The 19,981-nt window shown below is 40.7% G+C and overlaps 1 protein-coding gene and 2 long non-coding RNA genes across 3 annotated transcripts in view; 1 reads left to right on the forward strand and 2 right to left on the reverse strand.

The window, feature by feature from the left end:
* The window catches only part of LOC143816999 (uncharacterized), a 66,085-nt gene extending 54,716 nt beyond the window's left edge, over positions 1 to 11,369 (reverse strand). The window contains exon 1 of the long non-coding RNA XR_013224037.1: positions 11,263 to 11,369. This is a non-coding gene — a long non-coding RNA (uncharacterized LOC143816999). The remainder of the gene's footprint in view (positions 1 to 11,262) is intronic.
* Positions 1,797 to 11,498, forward strand: LOC143816998 (keratin, type II cytoskeletal cochleal-like). The gene is made up of 7 exons (XM_077298042.1): positions 1,797 to 2,219; positions 2,823 to 3,031; positions 4,261 to 4,321; positions 4,425 to 4,520; positions 4,625 to 4,789; positions 10,989 to 11,114; positions 11,274 to 11,498. Exons 1-7 carry the CDS (start codon positions 1,797 to 1,799, stop codon positions 11,496 to 11,498), a joined length of 1,305 nt encoding a protein of 434 aa, XP_077154157.1.
* On the reverse strand, positions 11,407 to 15,928 carry LOC143817000 (uncharacterized). The gene is made up of 3 exons (XR_013224038.1): positions 15,889 to 15,928; positions 12,747 to 12,878; positions 11,407 to 11,474 (listed from the first exon to the last, which is right to left on the reverse strand). It is a non-coding gene; the product is annotated as an uncharacterized LOC143817000 (long non-coding RNA).
* Positions 15,929 to 19,981: the final 4,053 nt, after the last annotated feature.

A 19,981-nucleotide genomic window follows, 5' to 3' on the forward strand; every position in this document is an offset into this window, starting at 1 on the left:
AGAAATTCTGGTCCAAGCTTTGTCCCAGGCCCTGTCCCATGCACCCATGCTGCAAAAATATACTATTTGTACTCTGGGTTAATTGATGCAACTTTTCCTGATGTCTCCCACTAATTTGAGCTCTTTTGGCAGCTTTTTGGTCCCCCTAAAGTTGTTGTCTATGCGTTTGATTTTTGCTCCCATTGAATTTGATGGGGTTTGGAAATGTTCAATGAACATCGGGACGTTCGCCAATCTGGACTGAACCTAACCCTGAAAGTTCCGCTCATCTCTAATGTTAACCATCAAAAGAGCATGCAGTAGAAATTAATACTTTCAAGGGCACTCACAGAAAGCATTAATATTTTACCATCTAGAGCCCACAGGATGCTTTTTTACTTTCGAGTGAGCAACTTATGGGTACTTTTACTTTGTAAGGCATACACAAAGTGCATTGATATTTTTTGGTGGCAATTTTACCCTCCACAGCATACAAAGGGAGCATTATACTATGTAAGGGGCACAGTGGTAGGCATTTTTCTTATATGGAGCACTAAGAGGACTACTGTTAATGTTTCTGGGCAACACAGTAGGTCCAGTAACAGAGATAAATATGATAGCATCAGAGGGCTTAGCAATTGGGGAATCATCAAAATGAGGTGTTGTGAATATACGGAGACGGTGCTGAAAATGTGAGAATTCACATGTGAATTTCTTATAAGCGCTGCAGGAAGGTTCTGATGGAAGAAGTTGCTATTTTGGACTGGTCCAGATGGAAAAGATGGGAAAAGTGAATGACCCCAAAAGAAAGAACATTACCTGTAAGTCACTATCAACAACTGTGCGGTAATCTGTTAATAAGTTCTGCAGGACTGGTATCTACCACTTATGTTCACCATTTGGTGATAATATCAATGTCAATTTTTGAATACTGTTTTTTTTTTCGGTAATAGCATGGTCATCTGCTGAGGTCCCACAATATTCACTATATTTATAGTGTGCCACCATAGTTGTAAACATGGTTACCTGGTTTGGGACTCACTCAATTGTGTTTCATCCCCCACTCCCCCTGAGATGGACCCCTAGTTATGCCTCTGACGCTGACCAACAATACAGCATGACTCCTAGATGCGCATGAGCCCTTTGCATGCTTACTTCAGCACGAGTGAAAAAATATTGGGTGGTTGGACATACGTGAATGCACCCTTATGTAAGACCTAATAGATTCCAGTACATGGCAGATCGGGAGGACCAGTCTTAGGCTGCTATCTGCCTTGCAACCAATTGGCGCGATATTTTGCTGAGGAGCAAATTGACGTAAAGAGGAAGGGAACTGTCTAACCTGGCATCTGATGGGTTAAACAGCTGGAGCGAGCTCTAATCCCTGCTGCTATTGTAGGGAAAAGAGAAAATCACTGCTATTATTTATGGTCCCCACTGCATTTACACTGCTGTGCTTGGACAAAGAAGCAATGGTTACTTACTGCTGTCTGAGTATAGCTTTCTGGCTTACCAGTTACAAAATGGTCATTCTTTTATTGCTCATTAAACAGATTAATACTTCTTCCATCCACCCATTCTTTGAATATAACTCTATTGCTGCATCTGAAAAGATGCTATATCATAAGCAAATGAATGTTTTATTTCCTATGAAGCAAGGAGGATCTGATGCCATCAAGCCAGAGTCACATGCATTAATGACAGGCTATATTTCTATGACTACACCCACTGTAAGTATAAAAAGACCAAGCAACAGTATTAGCCATCTAAAGGTGACTGAGCAGCTCCACTTTACATCCTTACTAAGAAGAACCATCATGTCTCATCACTCCATCCATGCCTCCTCTGGACACAAGCACTTCAGCTCCTGCTCCGTAGCTTTACCCAAACATTCCAGCTCCCACAGCATCTTATCCCATTCTTCTAAACACACGGGCCATGGACACAAGACTCAACATTGCTTCAGCAGCAAGAGCGCCCATAGTTTTGGATCCAAGGGACATAAGATCTCGTTGGGAAGTCACCACTCAGGAAAGAGCGGACATGGATCTGGGTTTGGCATCGGTGGCAGTGGTCATGGATTTGGAGGACAATCTGGCGGAATCACTTCTGTCACCATCAACCAGGGTCTCCTGGCTCCCCTGAATTTGGAGATTGACCCAAACATACAGAGAGTGAGGACTGAAGAGAAGAATCAGATCAAAGGTCTGAACAATAAGTTTGCTTCCTTCATTGACAAGGTAAAACCTCATTACTTGTATTTGACATTCAATGTGACAAAACTTGGATCAGTAAATATATAGCATGATTATAGCTTATTTTAATTATTTTCCTTTTTATTATTGACAAAATCCAAATAGTCAAACATTTACAGTAAATCATTTTTAGAATGGTAAAATATGTTTTACACATTGTTCATCTGAATGTCCATGTTGGCTCAGAAGTAGAAAGAAAAAACATTAAATTACATTAAATTGAGAATGGGTGCAACAAAAAAAAAAAATCAGTGCTCAAAGGATTCATGAAATCTCTCTAACGCTCAAGCAGAAATGTTTCAGGTTCTGAAATTCTTTCTCTTCCAATGTTCTAGACATTCATATGTGGAATATTGGATGAAAAATTGCTTGCATTGAAATGGAGATGACCACCAAAAGTTAAAATGTTTATGTAAAGGGATGGTACTCTCAATGAAAATGACCAGTTTGCAGTTTGTCGGTTTAGATAAAGGAACAGTCTTGTGAAAAAGGCGGTTTTTAGAGAGATTTTCCTGTAAGACAATATTGCATAGAAAGCCAATGCGTAGAAGTTGCATTTCATTTTTTTTTCTGTATACTTTTTTGCAGGTTCGATTTTTGGAACAACAAAATAAGATGCTGGAGACCAAGTGGGCTCTTCTACAAGAACAGAAAACAGCCCGGTGTCAGATTGAACCTCTGTTTGAGGCTTTTATCAGTAACCTCAGGAGACAACTGGAGAGCCTGGAAAGTGAGAAGGCTAATCTTGAAGCAGAAAGGAATAGCATGGAGGGAACAGTGGAAGAACTAAGAAGACGGTATGATCTTATCACTACTACATATGTGTGATACTCAGGTCACTCTTTGCAAAATACACCAGGTTGTTGCCATCTAATATGAGAACAGCAGAAATAAATAATTTATTACTATATACATTTAGGAGAGCATATTTATCTTCTTTAAGTGACATAAGTCCTACAAAATCACTTCAAAATGCAGAAAAGTAAAAGAGATAAAAATCCAGATGACTCCAAATATCATTAAATTATCCTATAAATTCTAGTTATAGTACACCAGACTCAGATTAGGCCTTTTTCTATGCCTGTGTGGAATAACCTGCTATTCCTACACTGTCCAAGCCTAAAATTCCCCTCCTTGGCTGGTCCCCCATCTCATCATATACAGGCCATGATAGCCCCCCTGATCACTTGTGATACAGCCATGTGGTGCCATAGCTGCAGGGTATTAAGGGGTTGCCTCGCTCATGCTTCAGCAGTATGTGAAATGACACAAGGCATTGTTTTTTGTGATCCTCATGAAAAAGTGATCAAATTCATGGGTGCCACTGCCTATGAATTTCTAGAAATTCAACTCAAAGTTGATCTTCTGCAGTTTCTCAAGATCAATCTTCAACAGCACACTGTTTTCCAGGCTCTCCGCTTCCAGGTTGCTGGAGGGTGATGTGTTCCTGAAGATTGTCTCTTACAGCTTGGGCCAAGGGCATGATCGAGTCACTGGTCTGAACGCTACATGCTCTCCAATGCTGCTAAAAGTGGCAAATTTGCCTTTGCAGTATGGAAAGAGCACAGGAATTCGAAATGTGGCCTGGATCCAACAATCCGACCAGTTTCAGAGCAAGACTAATTGGTTCTACCACCAATTTGCAATTGTAACCATTTATCATGTTGAGACAATCCGTTCAGTTATAACAGACATGTGTGGAGAGCGCTTATATGAACACTTACCAATATCGTCAAGATCTTGAGTTTATCTTTCTGCTCCTGTTATTAGATCTAATTACATTTCCCACACAGATCAAAGGATATAAATAATTTGCTCCTGTAGTTCTAGTTCAAAAAATTTCAGGTACTGTATATATGGTATGTGCCATTACATAATCTTTCAATAGATCTGCTATTGGAAATTGCATTGTGTTATAATATAATTACAAGGAAGGCAGTGTTTACCCCTGTTCTTGGTGCTAATTAGATCGTTTTTGTAAGGTACAGTATATTAGCCATTAAATAAACTGATTTTCATTCTTCAGGTATGAAGAAGAGGTTAACAGGAGGACAGCTGCTGAAAACGAATTTGTTTCTGTTAAGAGAGTGAGTGTGCACAGTTTTCTAGTTTAACTGTAATATCCATTATATGGATGTACACATACATTATACAGGATAATTATACCATTATTTGATATTTATATTATAGGATGTTGATGCTGCATTCTTGAACAAAGCTGAACTTCAAGCCAGGGCAGATTCCCTCACTGATGAGATCAACTTCCTAAGAACTCTATACGATGCCGTAAGAAACCACTGTTGTATATTTTCCATACAACTCTTTCTACAAATGTACATTTTCACTTTATTTAGTTTATTTTTTAAAGATATATTTCTTTAACACTTTAGGAAATTGCTCAGCTCCAGGCTCAGATCTCAGACACATCAGTGGTTGTGTCTATGGACAACAGCCGAGATCTAGACATGGACAGCATCATTGCTGAGGTCAGAGCTCAGTATGAAGAGATAGCCAGCAGGAGCAGAGCTGAAGCTGAAGCTATGTACCAGTCAAGGGTAAGTTTATGAGAGGTACCAAATATCTTTGTTTCAGGGATCCTGGAGGGAATGCCAACAAGCCCTACAAGCTTGTAACAACAACAGGAGCATGTCTTCACAAAATGACCATTAAAATCAAGCACAGGCCCTCTGTGCACCCTTGTGGTGGATAAGCACTTCTGTGCATCTTCCCAGGTTATTGTTTTGCAGCTATTTCCAACCTTATCTGGTCCCTATAAAACCAGAACTATCAATCACAGAAGACAGAAATGGAAAATAAGTAGGTGAAAAGATGCATTGACCTGTTTGGCATCACCATGAGTGCTCCGAGGGCTTAGTTGAAATTATCATTTTGTGCTTTAAATGTAGTCTGTCAGCCCAACTGACATTGAGGGTGATCAATGAGTGGAACAGGCTGCCACGAGATGGTGAGTTCTCATTCAATGGAAGTCTTCAAACAGAGGCTGGAGAGACATCTGTCTGAGATGGTTTAGTTAATCCTGCTTTGAGCAGGAGGTTGGACATGATGACTGTTGTGAATTCTGTTTTTGGGCTCCCTCTGGTGGTTACTGGTGGTACTGGTTGACTGGTGTCTTGTTTTTTCCAGTGCACCTGTTTCCATTAGGAAATTGGGAGTCTTCTATTTAGTCTGGCTTCCCAGTCATTGCAGTGCCGGCAATCAATGTTATCAGAGCACCTTGTTGCTTGCTTCCTGCTCCAAGTCTGCAAGTCAGCTAAGTTGAATCTTTGGCTTTTGTGTTTGTTTTGTCCAGCATGCATTTTCATATCTCGTGCGGCTGGAAGCTCTAGTGATCTGGAATTGCTACTCCGGTGTCATGAGTTGACAACGGAGTTAAGGTAATTCCAGGATGGCTGTTCAGGGTTTTGAGGTGACCGCGAAGTCCTCTTTGGTATATTCCACTATCTAGTCAGAGGGCCTCGCTTTGCTGAATCTATATTCATACTGCGTTTGTGTTTTCCTCTTACCTAACCGTTATTATATGTGGGGGGCTACTATAACCTTTGGGGTTTCCCTGGAGGCAAGTCAGGTCTGTGTATTCCTCTATTAGGGGTAGTTAGTTCTCCGGCTGGCGCGAGGTGTCTAGAGACAACGTAGGCACACCCCCTGGCTATTTTTAGTTGCGTGTTAGGTTCAGTATCGCGGTTACCTAAGATACCATCCTTCCTAGAGCTTGTCCGTTTTTTCCCTAAGTCCCTGCCATTGGGAATCATGACAGTATTGCCGGCCCTAATGTATTAAGAGTATTGGCTGAAGAAAGAGAGTAAAAAGAAGTTTCTGACACTTTTTTTTTTGTTTGTTTGTTTGCTCAGAAGTTCTCCTAGCCATAATTGCAGTCTGCTGTTTTTTTTTTTTGTTTTGTTTTTTTTTCTCCTCTTAACCCCTGAATGGCTCAGATCTCTGCTGTTGAAAAATGGATATCCAGAGTTTAGCTTCAAACCTAAATGCTCTCGCTTCTAAGGTTCAAAATATCCAAGAATATGTTATGCATGCTCCTGTGTCTGAACCCAAGATCCCTATACCCGAGTTCTTTTCTGGAGATAGATCTTGTTTTTTGAATTTTAAGCACAATTGTAAATTGTATCTTTCTCTGAGATCTCGCTCCGCTGGAGATTCCGCTCAGCAGGTTAAAATTGTTATTTCCTTGTTGCGGGGTGACCCCCAGAATTGGGCATTTGCATTGGCACCAGGGGATCCTGCGCTGCTCAGTGTGGATGCGTTTTTTCTGGCACTGGGGTTGCTCTATGAGGAACCTAATTTGGAGATTCAGGCTGAAAAGGCCTTAATAGCCCTCTCTCAAGGGCATGATGAAGCTGAAATATATTGTCAAAAATTTCGAAAATGGTCGGTGCTTACTCAGTGGAATGAGTGCGCCCTGGTGGCGAATTTCAGAGAAGGTCTCTCTGACGCCGTTAAAGATGTCATGGTGGGGTTTCCTACGCCCACAGGTCTGAATGAATCCATGACTATGGCTATTCAGATTGATCGGCGTTTACGGGAGCGCAAACCTGTGCACCATTTGGCGGTGTCTTCTGAGCAGGCACCAGAGATTATGCAATGTGATAGAATTCTGTCCAGAGGTGAACGGCAGAATTATAGGCGCAAAAATGGGTTGTGCTTCTACTGTGGTGATTCTGCTCATGTTATATCAGCATGCTCTAAACGCACAAAAAAGGTTGATAAGTCTTTTTCAATTGGCACCTTACAATCTAAGTTTATTTTGTCTGTAACTTTGATTTGTTCATTGTCATCTATCACTGTGGATGCCTATGTGGATTCTGGCGCTTCCTTGAGTCTTATGGATTGGTCCTTTGCCAGACGTTGTGGGTTTAGCCTAGAGCCTTTGGAAGTTCCTATCCCTCTAAAGGGTATCGACTCCACACCTTTGGCTAGGAATAAACCACAATTCTGGACACAAGTGACTATGTGTATGACTCCTGACCATCGGGAGGTGATTCGCTTCCTTGTGTTGCATAACTTGCATGATGTCTTAGTGCTTGGATTGCCATGGTTGCAAACTCATAATCCAGTCCTCGACTGGAAAACAATGTCTGTGTTAAGCTGGGGATGTTGGGGGGCTCATGGGGAAGTACCTTTGGTTTCCATTGCTTCATCTACTCCCTCTAATATTCCGGCATTTTTGTCTCATTTTTGTGATGTTTTTGAGGAGCCTAAACTTGGTTCTCTTCCCCCTCACCGGGATTGTGATTGCGCTATAGAATTGATTCCTGGCAGCAAGTTTCCCAAGGGTCGTTTGTTCAATCTGTCTGTGCCTGAGCATGCTGCCATGCGAGAGTATATTAAGGAGTCCTTGGAAAAGGGACATATCCGTCCATCCTCATCCCCTTTAGGAGCAGGTTTTTTTTTCGTGGGTAAAAAAGATGGCTCCCTGAGGCCCTGTATTGATTATCGCTTGTTGAATAAGATTACAGTCAAATATCAGTATCCTTTGCCACTATTGACTGATTTATTTGCTCGTATTAAAGGGGCTAAGTGGTTCTCTAAGGTTGATCTTCGGGGTGCGTATAATTTGGTGCGGATTAAGCAGGGAGATGAGTGGAAAACTGCATTTAATACGCCCGAGGGCCATTTTGAGTATTTGGTAATGCCTTTTGGTCTTTCTAATGCTCCTTTAGTCTTTCAGTCCTTTATGCACGATATTTTCCGTAAATACCTGGATAAATTTATGATTGTGTATTTGGATGATATTTTGATTTTTTCGGATGACTGGGAGTCGCATGTTCAACAGGTTAGGAAGGTTTTTCAGGTTTTGCAGTCCAATTCTTTGTTTGTAAAGGGTTCAAAGTGCATTTTTGGGGTTCAGAAGATCTCCTTTTTGGGGTATATTTTTTCCCCTTCTTCTGTTGAGATGGATCCTGTCAAGGTTCGGGCTATTTGTGATTGGACGCAGCCTACTTCCCTGAAGAGTCTTCAGAAGTTCTTGGGCTTTGCTAATTTCTATCGTCGATTTATAACTGGGTTTTCAAGTGTGGTTAGACCTCTGACTGATTTGACTAAGAAGGGTGCTGTTGTCCTTGCCTATTCCGAAGAGGCCGTGGACGCACATCTCTATGGACTTTATCTCGGATCTCCCGGTTTCTCAGAAAATGTCTGTCATTTGGGTGGTGTGTGACCGTTTTTCTAAGATGGTTCATTTGGTACCCTTGCCCAAATTGCCTTCTTCATCGGAGTTGGTTCCTTTGTTTTTTCAGAATGTGGTTCGTTTACATGGTATCCCGGAAAACATCGTTTCTGACAGGGGATCTCAATTTGTGTCCAGGTTCTGGCGAGCGTTCTGTGCCAGGATGGGCATTGATTTGTCTTTTTCGTCTGCGTTCCATCCCCAGACTAATGGCCAGACGTAGCGAACTAATCAGACCTTGGAGACTTATTTGAGGTGTTTTGTGTCTGCTGATCAGGATGATTGGGTCGCCTTTTTGCCGTTGGCAGAGTTTGCCCTCAATAATCGGGCCAGTTCTGCCACTCTGGTTTCTCCTTTCTTTTGCAATTCAGGGTTTCACCCTCGTTTTTCATCTGGCCAGGTGGAATCTTCGGATTGTCCTGGAGTGGACACTGTGGTGGATAGACTGCACCAGATTTGGAGTCATGTGGTGGACAATTTGAAGCTGTCTCAGGAGAAGACTCAGCAGTTTGCTAATCGTCATCGTCGTGTGGGTCATCATCTCCGTGTTGGGGACTTGGTGTGGTTGTCTTCTCGTTTTGTCCCTATGAAGGTCTCCTCTCCTAAGTTTAAGCCTCGGTTTATAGGTCCTTATAAGATTTTGGAGATTCTTAATCCTGTATCTTTTCGTTTGGATCTACCAGCATCTTTCACCATTCATAATGTCTTCCATCGGTCATTGTTGTGGAGGTACGAGGTACCGGTTGTTCCTTCTGTTGAGCCTCCTGCTCCTGTGCTGGTGGAGGGTGAATTGGAGTATGTTGTGGAGAAGATTTTGGACTCTCGCATTTCCAGACGGAGACTTCAGTATTTGGTTAAATGGAAGGGATACGGTCAGGAGGATAATTCTTGGGTGACTGCCTCTGATGTTCATGCTTCGGATTTGGTTCGCGCCTTTCATAGGGCGCATCCAGATCGCCCTGGTGGTTCTCATGAGGGTACTGTTGTGAATTCTGTTTTTGGGCTCCCTCTGGTGGTTACTGGTGGTACTGGTTGACTGGTGTCTTGTTTTTTCCAGTGCACCTGTTTCCATTAGGAAATTGGGAGTCTTCTATTTAGTCTGGCTTCCCAGTCATTGCAGTGCCGGCAATCAATGTTATCAGAGCACCTTGTTGCTTGCTTCCTGCTCCAAGTCTGCAAGTCAGCTAAGTTGAATCTTTGGCTTTTGTGTTTGTTTTGTCCAGCATGCATTTTCATATCTCGTGCGGCTGGAAGCTCTAGTGATCTGGAATTGCTACTCCGGTGTCATGAGTTGACAACGGAGTTAAGGTAATTCCAGGATGGCTGTTCAGGGTTTTGAGGTGACCGCGAAGTCCTCTTTGGTATATTCCGCAATCTAGTCAGAGGGCCTCGCTTTGCTGAATCTATATTCATACTGCGTTTGTGTTTTCCTCTTACCTAACCGTTATTATATGTGGGGGGCTACTATAACCTTTGGGGTTTCCCTGGAGGCAAGTCAGGTCTGTGTATTCCTCTATTAGGGGTAGTTAGTTCTCCGGCTGGCGCGAGGTGTCTAGAGACAACGTAGGCACACCCCCTGGCTATTTTTAGTTGCGTGTTAGGTTCAGTATCGCGGTTACCTAAGATACCATCCTTCCTAGAGCTTGTCTGTTTTTTGCCTAAGTCCCTGCCATTGGGAATCATGACAGATGACCCTGGAGATCCCTTCCAACTCTAACATTCTATGACTCACATATCCTAGTTGGGGATATAGCTCCTATGAAAATCACAGCTTTAGTGTTACAATTGACTGTAGAAACTGAAGTTAAATCAGTCATACTAATTAGGTTAGCTAAACAGTTAAGTGCACCATTCCACCCACTGACAGCATTGGCTTTCCTGAAGAGAGCACCGTCTCCCGAGAGAGAGCTCAGTGCTGTCATTCACCAGTGAGGGAGGTAAGGCATGCAAATCCAGTGGGCGGAATGGGTCTTTGAGCTTTTAGCCACACCAAGGGTGCACCGAGCTCCATAATTAGCATAACTGATTGAACTTCAGTTTCTGCAGAGTGGAGATTGCAATTATAACTCTTACAGTACGATTTTAATAGGGCTATATCCTCTATGAGGCTATGTTCCTAGTTTATACCGTCAGTTTCAGCTGACAACTTTCTATAATTTTTAGATTAGTTGGGACTGATTGTATCTTGGCCCTAGATGAAGGAAGCCTAGCTACTGTGGGCAAGTTTAAATATTCCACTATTTGGGTGATGTGGAGCAATTAGGAATAGCAATAAGTAATGAGAATCTGGATAATATTAAAAATGTATTGCAGGAATATACAACCATGGCTTATTATCAGGGCTGACCTGCAGTATGAGCCTCAAATTGGATGGATGAGCTTTTGTCCTTATATAGCAAATATTTTGCTGCTCATTGGAAGAATGGACCAGACTCCCAATCTCTACTAATGTCTGTTGGTAGAGAACTGTACAAGATTTTTCTGCAAAGTCCACTAAGAATCTGTTCAGATACTGTACATATGTGTTTTTTTTCCTCCACAATTTTCACATATAGTTTGAGGACCTACGCATGGCAGCTGGAAGAAATGGCAATGACCTGCAGAACAGCAAGAATGAGATAGCTGAACTTAACCGAACAATCCAAAGGCTCAAGGGAGAGATTGAGTGTGCTAAATCCCAGGTACAGAACCTTATTAAAAATACGTATCTTAGGATCTATCCATGAAATAATGTCATTTGCAGCTAAAATACATTTCTTTTTACTATGAAGAACTTTATCATATTTGATGCAAGAAAATATTAGAGCAATAGAAACAGTAATATCTTACTTTATTTCTAGCGTGCCGCCCTGGAAGCTGCCATCGCAGAGGCTGAAGAACGTGGTGAAGCTGCTGTCCGAGATGCCAAGATCAAATTGTCGGAACTGGAGTCTGCCCTACAGAAGGCCAAGCAGGACATGGCTCGCCAGCTGAGAGAATACCAGGAGCTGATGAACGTCAAACTGGCTCTGGATATTGAGATTGCCACCTATAAGAAAATGCTGGAAGGAGAAGAGAGCAGGTAGGTTATTGCACTACAAAAGTGACTATAATATTAATATGGCACTGCCTTATGTAGTTTGTTTATGAGAAAAGAACAGTAACGTAAAAAAGAAATTTACTATAACCAAAACATATCTACTATCCATATTATGGATGAAAGGATCTGATTGCTAGGACCACCATAAAAAATTAATTCTGTGTCTTACAATTGGAGTGGCAGTTGCGCATGTTTACCTTATCCAGTCCTTAGACATGGAATGAATTCCGTTAAAAAGGGGCACATGGTGCCAGTGGTGCTATAATCAACGTGGGTTCAAGCAGTCGGAGTGATCAGACACTTATCACCTATCTTTTGGATCATTGATAAGCAGAGATGAGTGAATCTTTTGAAGTTCAAATTCATCAGCTTTGTGAAGTTTTCCCAAAAAATGTCATTGACCTCAAAACAAAAGTTCTCCAATTGTCCTAAAAAGACATATATGCATCTTTGAGGTCTCCTAGGTGGGTATCCAACCTATTTCAAACTCTTTAACGCAAACATAGCCTTAGTAATGTCAATGTGACCTTACCATAATGATGGTAACCCATACCCTCTTCCTTACGCATTAATCTTCTTCATTGCTGTGCTGCCACACACTATCTGTGCAATTTGTAAGATGTTTTATGAAGTTTTTTGCTTTTTATATGAGTAAGCCATGTGCTGTAAAAGTCCTTTTACTATTCATATTCTCCACAAAATGGCTGCTGCATTCCCTGCCTCTATTTTTCTAGAGGCTACGATAGTCATTCCTGAATGGTTGTGCCATATCATGTGATGTGATAACTGCAAGCCATCATGGAGATATCCACCTGGTAGCACCCTAGGTCTTGCAAGCCTTCTCTGACTTGAGCTTTATTCTGTAATGTGTGAAATGACAGCAGCCATTTTAGTCAGCTCAAACAATGTGAATCGCAAGTTGTTTGAGTGACTTCTTAAAAACTCAATATGAATTTGATTTGCATTGAATCGATTGGGTCATCTCTAATGATAAATGTTATTTAGGAGAAACCTCTTTGGTCACTTTTACACTTGCATGTTTCAATCAGTATTTTCCACCAGTGATTGTAAGCCAAACCCGTTTTGTATTTTATCCATCCATTATTGGCTTTTCCAGCTGGAAGAAAACTTTGCAATGCACAACACTTGTCTCACATATGTTTATGCTATTATCTATAGCCTTATTCAGTTTTCTGAATTATTTAGTGGAAATCTCTTTATAGTAGATAGTTACCTGGACTTGTGTTCAGTTTTTCAGTTTTAGATGCTTGTATATTTTGTAGAAAGTGACCTTGTTATTAGAGGAACACTTTATAATTCATTATCAATTATTTTGCAGACTGTGTTCCGAGGGTCACGTGAATATCTGTAAGTATACATTCGTGATATATTTTAATTCTTGACGTGGCATCTACAGTATATACCGTATTGATTTCAGAAATAAAGAAAATTTAACAATTTTGCTCACAACAAACATTTCATTTATTCCTTCTAGCTGTCCTGCACTCCAGCACTGGGGGGAAACATTCGGGATCATCTTCTCATCATGGTGGACATCATCACCACCATCACAAGGGAGGATTCGTGTCCAGCAGCCATAGCTCAAAATCTAAACACCATTCCAGCCATGGGCACCATTGTTGAAGTGAATCAGCTATCACTTGCAATATTCAAGCTTTACATTATTCCAATAACCTCTATCTATAGCTTTAGCAGTGATGATTTTACAACATGAACTTAAAGAGTAGCTTCATTTTCAAAGAGATTTCCCAGATGAGCATTTACTTTAGTAAAATAGCACCCAAGTAACAATATGCCTCTTTGTAAATCTGCTATACATCCATGTTGGAAATCTCTGTGCTTGGGGAGTTACAATCTTCTGTCTGCTCAAAATGTACCCTAATAGCTAATATCCCCCTAAAATACACAAAATGTATCACACACTTTTTTTTAATCCCAAAACAAGTACAAACTGTCATTAAATTTAAGTTGGCCATTTTGAAGACACATTTAGAAGAACTTCCCATTTTATTGATATTCATATACTGTGAAATTCAGGATTTGACACATTACAGCTTTTCAAAGTACATTAAGAGGCCAGTAAGTTTAAGTTTAAATCAGATTATAGAATTTTTTTTTCTAGAACTTTAATTTTATAGAATGTTGCACGTTTTACATATATACTATATACTGTATATACATATACGGGCATGTAACTTCTATATATGGGTGTCCCTTCCACCCTTATTTTCTGACCTTATTACTTGCAGGAAACTTTTATTTAGCTTTTCTTCTGCAAATAATAATTTTATTTTTTTGCTTGCTTGGTTATTTTGTCTGTTGCTTTGGCAAGCATGTAAGGTTAAAGTGTATCTGTGTTTTAGTTTTTATTTGACAACTCAATAGTGCACTATAAAACCAGAAACTTTATAATAGATCTTATCAGAGAAATCTGCTTCTTTCCCCTTATGGACTTATCAGTCATTCTCAAAATTCTACATTCACAGGGAAATTCTGTATTCAGCAAAGACAGAATTTTACGTTACTGAGATAGGAGATGAGAGCTGCTGTTCATGAGATTCTATGGATGGGGAAGTAGGAGGAGCTCTTCCTCTGGTTCCTCCCTCCTCTCCACATAGATTCTTATCAGCAGCAACTGACATCTCTATCTCACTAATATAAAGTCTGTGTTCACTGAACAGAGATTTTACCTGTGAAATGATACTTCTCAGAATGACTGATCAGTCCTGGACTGGAAAGAATATTTCTTTGATTAAGATTAGCGAAGAGCGAGTATACTCGTTGCTCGGGTTTTCCCAAGCACACTAGGGTGGTCTCCGAGTATAGGTTGAATGTCTAGGTCTCCTACTGTCGGAACAATTAATGGAAAAATTGGTAGGATAAAGATAAAGTTGGATTTGTAAAGTGAAGATTTAATGTTGTTTTAAATATTTATATATTTAAATATAGACTTTATAGATAGACAGATATTAGAAAGATTGATAGAATATAGATAGAATATAGATAGATACAGTAGATAGATAGATAGATAGATAGATAGATAGATAGATAGATAGATAGATAGATAGAGACTAACATTTGGGCATAAAGAGTTGTCCAAATTTTACCAGTAGATATTCTAATACCTTTATAAGTCAAATACCTGACTTTCTTATGTGTACTATAATATTTGTAAAATTTGCCTATAAAATGAAGGATCCTAATTAGATGCTAGATTATCTGATATACAATTTCACCAGAGATCATTTGGATATAGATATTGTATGCACAGTGTGATATATGAGATTATTTTACTTTACTAGTAATTTTCAACTGTAAGGGTTGTCCAAAAATGGCATCTATTATATGTCTTTGAGGTGACCTACCACCACATATTGAGTCATGATATGAGTGCTGTTGTATATCATCACTGCTTTAGTTTATTACAAGAAAACTTTCACTGTTTCTTGAATGCCAATAAAGTTGCTTAGTTGAAAATATCTCATTGTAGTGGAATCATTTATTTCAAAATCCTTCCAAGACATTGAAGGGGTTGGGCAAGTTATACAGAAAGCCGACAACTAGCGGCTGTACTGTTCAGTTAATGATTAGGGATGCGCGAATGTGAACGCTGATACTCAGTTATCATCAGGTGTGCTCATTACTTGGCGAGCAATGGGCTGTGCTTGAGTTCAAACTCGAATCCCCGAGTAAGGCTCGGCACACATTTACCCTGCGCTCTGCGTTGAGCTCTTACATCAGGGTTTCCGTGTAAATATCTGAAATATGTGATTCAGACAGAACCCCTGTCGGAATATTCCCTATACTGAGGGTGATGGATGAACTGTGGAAGCCAAAGGACCTAAGATCCGGCGGTTTCCATATTTTTAGTCGTGCATAAAAGTGCCATCGGACACAGTTTTGCGCACTTTTGAAAAGAAGGACACTGCTGAGCAGAGGCAAGATGGAGTCCAGAGTAACTCTGCTGCCTCATTATAGTGATTGGATCCCTTGGGGGTTTCATCTGAATCATGTCACTCAGAGATTTATATGGAAACCCCAAAGTAAGTTCTCAGCGTAGAGTGCCAGATAAATGTGATCCCAAATGTTATGTAAAATGTTCCAAATAAAAGCTTCAACTCAATCCACAAAAAATCAAGCCGACACTCAGATCCAGTATCTGTTAACAGAAATATAGGGGAAGTACAAAGGCTCAGTAAAAGCAAAATGGCTCCTCACCCGCCAAAAGAAATTCAGCAAATTTTGTGTTCCTAAATCCAAATGTCCCCCTCCCTTCTGAGCCCCACAGTGTACCTAAAGCACATATAGCGTCAATGTTTGGCATTTCTGAAGCGAAGACAGCCCACCTAACTTACGGGTGCATGTCTCCAGAAGCACGTGCTGGGCATAACGTACTTGTGACTGCAAAGTAATGGTCACTACAGTGTACTGGTCACTACAGTGGCAGTTTGCAATTTTCCCTTGGCAACATTATTATTGTTTCTGGAAAATATAAATGGAGTCAAAATCGTCACTACACCTGTAGATAAATTTCCAATGGGTTATAATTTCCAATCTTGGGTCATTTGAGGGGGATTCTGCTCTTCTAGCAAATAGAGACTATGTATATGGAGTCCACAAACTCTTCTAGGAAAATCTGTGCTCTAGGAGGCAAATAGCGCTCCTGTCCTCCCGAGTCTCTCCGTATGGCTAAGCAGTACTATACAGCCACACATGGGATATTGTTGCATTCAGTAGAAATTTTATGACAAATTTTGGTGCCATTTTTACAAACTTCTTGTGTGAAAATGTAAAATCTTGGGCTAAAAATAAATTTTGATGGTAAAATTGTAGTTTTTTTTTCTTCACTAATCAATGGTAGAAAATTCTGTGACACACCTGTGATGTCAATATGATCACTGCACCCCTATATGAATTCATTGAGAGGTGTTGTGTGTAAAATCGGGTTACTTATGGGGGTTTTGCTGTTCTGACACCTCATAGGCTCTCCCAGGGGGTCATGGTACCTGCAAACCATAACAGTAAAATCTAGCGCTCTATGCCTTCTGACCTTTGCCCAGTGCCTGAAAAATACTTCCCGATTACATATAGGGTATTGGGTCACTCACGAAAAAATGGACCTCAGTTTGTTGTAAAAAAAATTTCTCATTAGCTCTTAGAAAAATTTAAAACTTGGGGCTAAAACAACATTTTTGTGAAGAAAATGCGATTTTATTATTTTACAGCTCAACGGTATAAACTTCTGTGAAGCATCCGAGGGTTCAAGGTGCTTACTGTGCATCTAAATACATTCCTTGAGGGGTCTATTTTCTAATATAGGGGTCACTTGTGGGGTTTCCTCTGTTTAGGCACATCAGGAGCTCTCCAAATGGGACATGACTTGCGCTAATGATTCCAGGAAATTTTACATTCAAAAAGTCAAATGATGCTCCTTCCTTTCCAAGCTCTACCATGCACCCAAACAGGGGTTTTCTCCATCATATGGAGAAATTGTGCAACAAATTATATGGTGCAATTTTCCCTGTTACCCTTATGAAAATGCAATATTTTGTGCTAAAAACATATTTGTGGGGAAAATTTTAGTTTTTTTATTTTTATGGCTCAACATTATAAACTTCTGTGAAGCACCTGAGGGTTCATTTGTCAACGTTTAGCCCTTATGACTTCCAAATAAATAAAAATTTTGGTTACAAATTTGTGCTGATGTAAAGTAGACATGTGGGAAATGTTACTTATTGAGTATTTTGTGTGACCTATCGCTGTGATTTAAGAGTATGAAAATTCAAAGTTGGAAAATAGCAAAATGCTCAAAATTTTCGCCAAATTTCCATTTTTTTACAAGTAAATGCTAGTCATATCAAAATTTTTTTACCACTATCATGAAGTACAATATGTCATGAAAAAACAATCTCAGAATTACCGGGATCCATTGAAGCGTTCCAGAGTTATTACCTCATAATGGTACAGTGGTCAGAATTGTAAAAATTGGCCTGGTCATTAACGTGCAAACCACTCTCGGGTGTAAAGGGGTTAATAAAAAAACCCACAATACTAATATCACCATAAGTTCCATTATACACAAAACCGAACTCCGTACATAGTGTCAGTCATCACGAGTAACATTATATACTGGAGCTCTGTATATAGTGTTTGTGTACAGGTAATACAGGGATCACACTCACCGATGACATACACAGTAGCTATGTATACAGTGTACAGGTAATACAGTGATTACCAGTGACATTATATACAGGAGCTCTGTATATAAGTGTATAGTGTACAGGTAATGCAGTGATCACCAGTAACCTTATGTATAGGAGCTATGTATATAGTGTATAGTTTACAGGTACTACAGTGATCACCAGTGACATTATACACAGGAGCTCTGTATATAATGTCAGCGTACAGGTAATACAGGGATCACAAGTGACATTATACACAGGAGATTGTATATAGAGTTAAGTGTTAAGGTAATACAGGGATCACCAGTATTGTACACAGGAGCTTTGTATATACTATATAGTGTATAGTGTCACTGTATAGGTAGCACACTGACTGACTGATAACTTCTCTAGCTGAAGTCCTTTATCTTCGCTTTTATCCTTTATACAGCACAGACCGCCATAATTTCTTCCAACTAGGACTTGTCTTTACACAAAAAACACAGTTATCTAGAGCACTGCTTCCAGAGCGCATTCCCCAACTTCTACATTTTGCAGCTGAATATAGATGTGCACCCATCATTATTATATACACTGCTCAAAAAAATAAAGGGAACACTAAAATACTACATCCTAGATATCTCTGAAATATTCCAGTTGAAAATTTGTATTCATTGCATAGTGGAATGTGTTCAGAACAACAAAACATAACAATTATCAATGTAAATCAAAATGAATATCCCCTGGAGGTCTGGATTTGGAATGATACTCAAAATCAAAGTGGAAAATCAAATTACAGGCCGATCCAACTTCAGTGGAAATGCCTCATGACAAGGAAAAGATGCTCAGCATTGTGTGTGGCCTCCACGTGCCTGTATGACCTCCCTACAGTACAATGCCTGGTCCATAGCTTCAATGCTTTCATCTTGCAGGAACTGCTGACACACTCCAGCCACATGAGGTCTTGCATTGTGCTGCATTAGGAGGAACCCAGGGCCAATTGCACCAGCATATGATCTCACAAGGGGTCTGAGGATCTGATCTCGGTACCTAATGGCAGTCAGGCTACCTCTGGCGAGCACATGGAGGGCTGTGTGGCCCTCAAAAGAAATATCACACCACACCATTACTGACCCACTGCCAAACCGGTCATGCTGAAGGATGTTACAGGCAGCAGATCGCTCTCCACGGCATCTCCAGACTCTGTCACGTCTGTCACATGTGCTCAGTGTGAACCTGCTTTCATCTGTGAAGAGCACAGAAGGCCAGTGGCAAATTTGCCAATCCTGGTTTTCTGTGGCAAATGCCAAGCATCCTGTATGGTGTTGGGCTGTGAGCACAGCTCCCATGTGTGGACGTCGGGCACTTAGACCATCCTCATGGAGTCGGTTTCTAACCGTTTGTGCAGACACATGCACATTTATGGCCGGCTGGAGCTCATTTTGCAGGGCTCTGGCAGTGCTCCTCCTGTTCCTCCTTGCACAAAGGCGGAGGTAGCGGTCCTGCTGCTGGGTTACTGCCCTCTTACGGCCCCCTCCACATCTCCTGGTGTACTAGTCTGTCTCCTGGTAGCGCCTCCAGCCTCTGGACACTATGCTGACAGACACAGCAAACCTTCTTGCTACAGCTCGCATTGATGTGCCATCCTGGATGAGCGGCACTACCTGAGACACTTGTGTGGGTTATAGAGTCCGTCTCATGCTAATATATTCTGTTGTTTAAGTGTTCCCTTTATTTTTTTGAGCAGTGTATTTAGTCAGTATGCACCCCACCATTCCAAATATAAGTTGTAATCCACCACCATGCCCCCACTAACTATACATAGACACTTTCCTCAGTGAATAAATATATAAATGAGCACCTGTACTCTTTTCCCTAATAAATTACCAGTCACACTCAGTCATCCTCAATGCCCCCACTCTGCACCTCACCCTCCATGATTCATTATCTTTACATGCACCCCTCTGCCCCAATTCATTATATCATGTCCTCTCTCTCCAGCCCTCCAAAATCTATTCATCATCATTTACTCTCCCCCACCCACAATTATTTATCATTTGTTGTCCTCCACACTCAATTCATCGTGTGGTCTCCCCCACCCTCAATTCATTATCATTTGCTCTTCCCCCACCCTCAATCAATTATCATTTGCTCTCCCCACCTTCAATTCATCATTTGCTGTTCCCCTCCCTCAATTCATTATTTGCTCTCCACTGTCACTCGCCCTCAATTTATCATTTGCTCTCCCCACCCCAAACTCCAATTCGCCATTTCCTCTCTCTCCCAC

Source organism: Ranitomeya variabilis, chromosome 3, assembly GCF_051348905.1.
Source record: "Ranitomeya variabilis isolate aRanVar5 chromosome 3, aRanVar5.hap1, whole genome shotgun sequence".
Lineage (NCBI taxonomy): Eukaryota > Metazoa > Chordata > Amphibia > Anura > Dendrobatidae > Ranitomeya > Ranitomeya variabilis.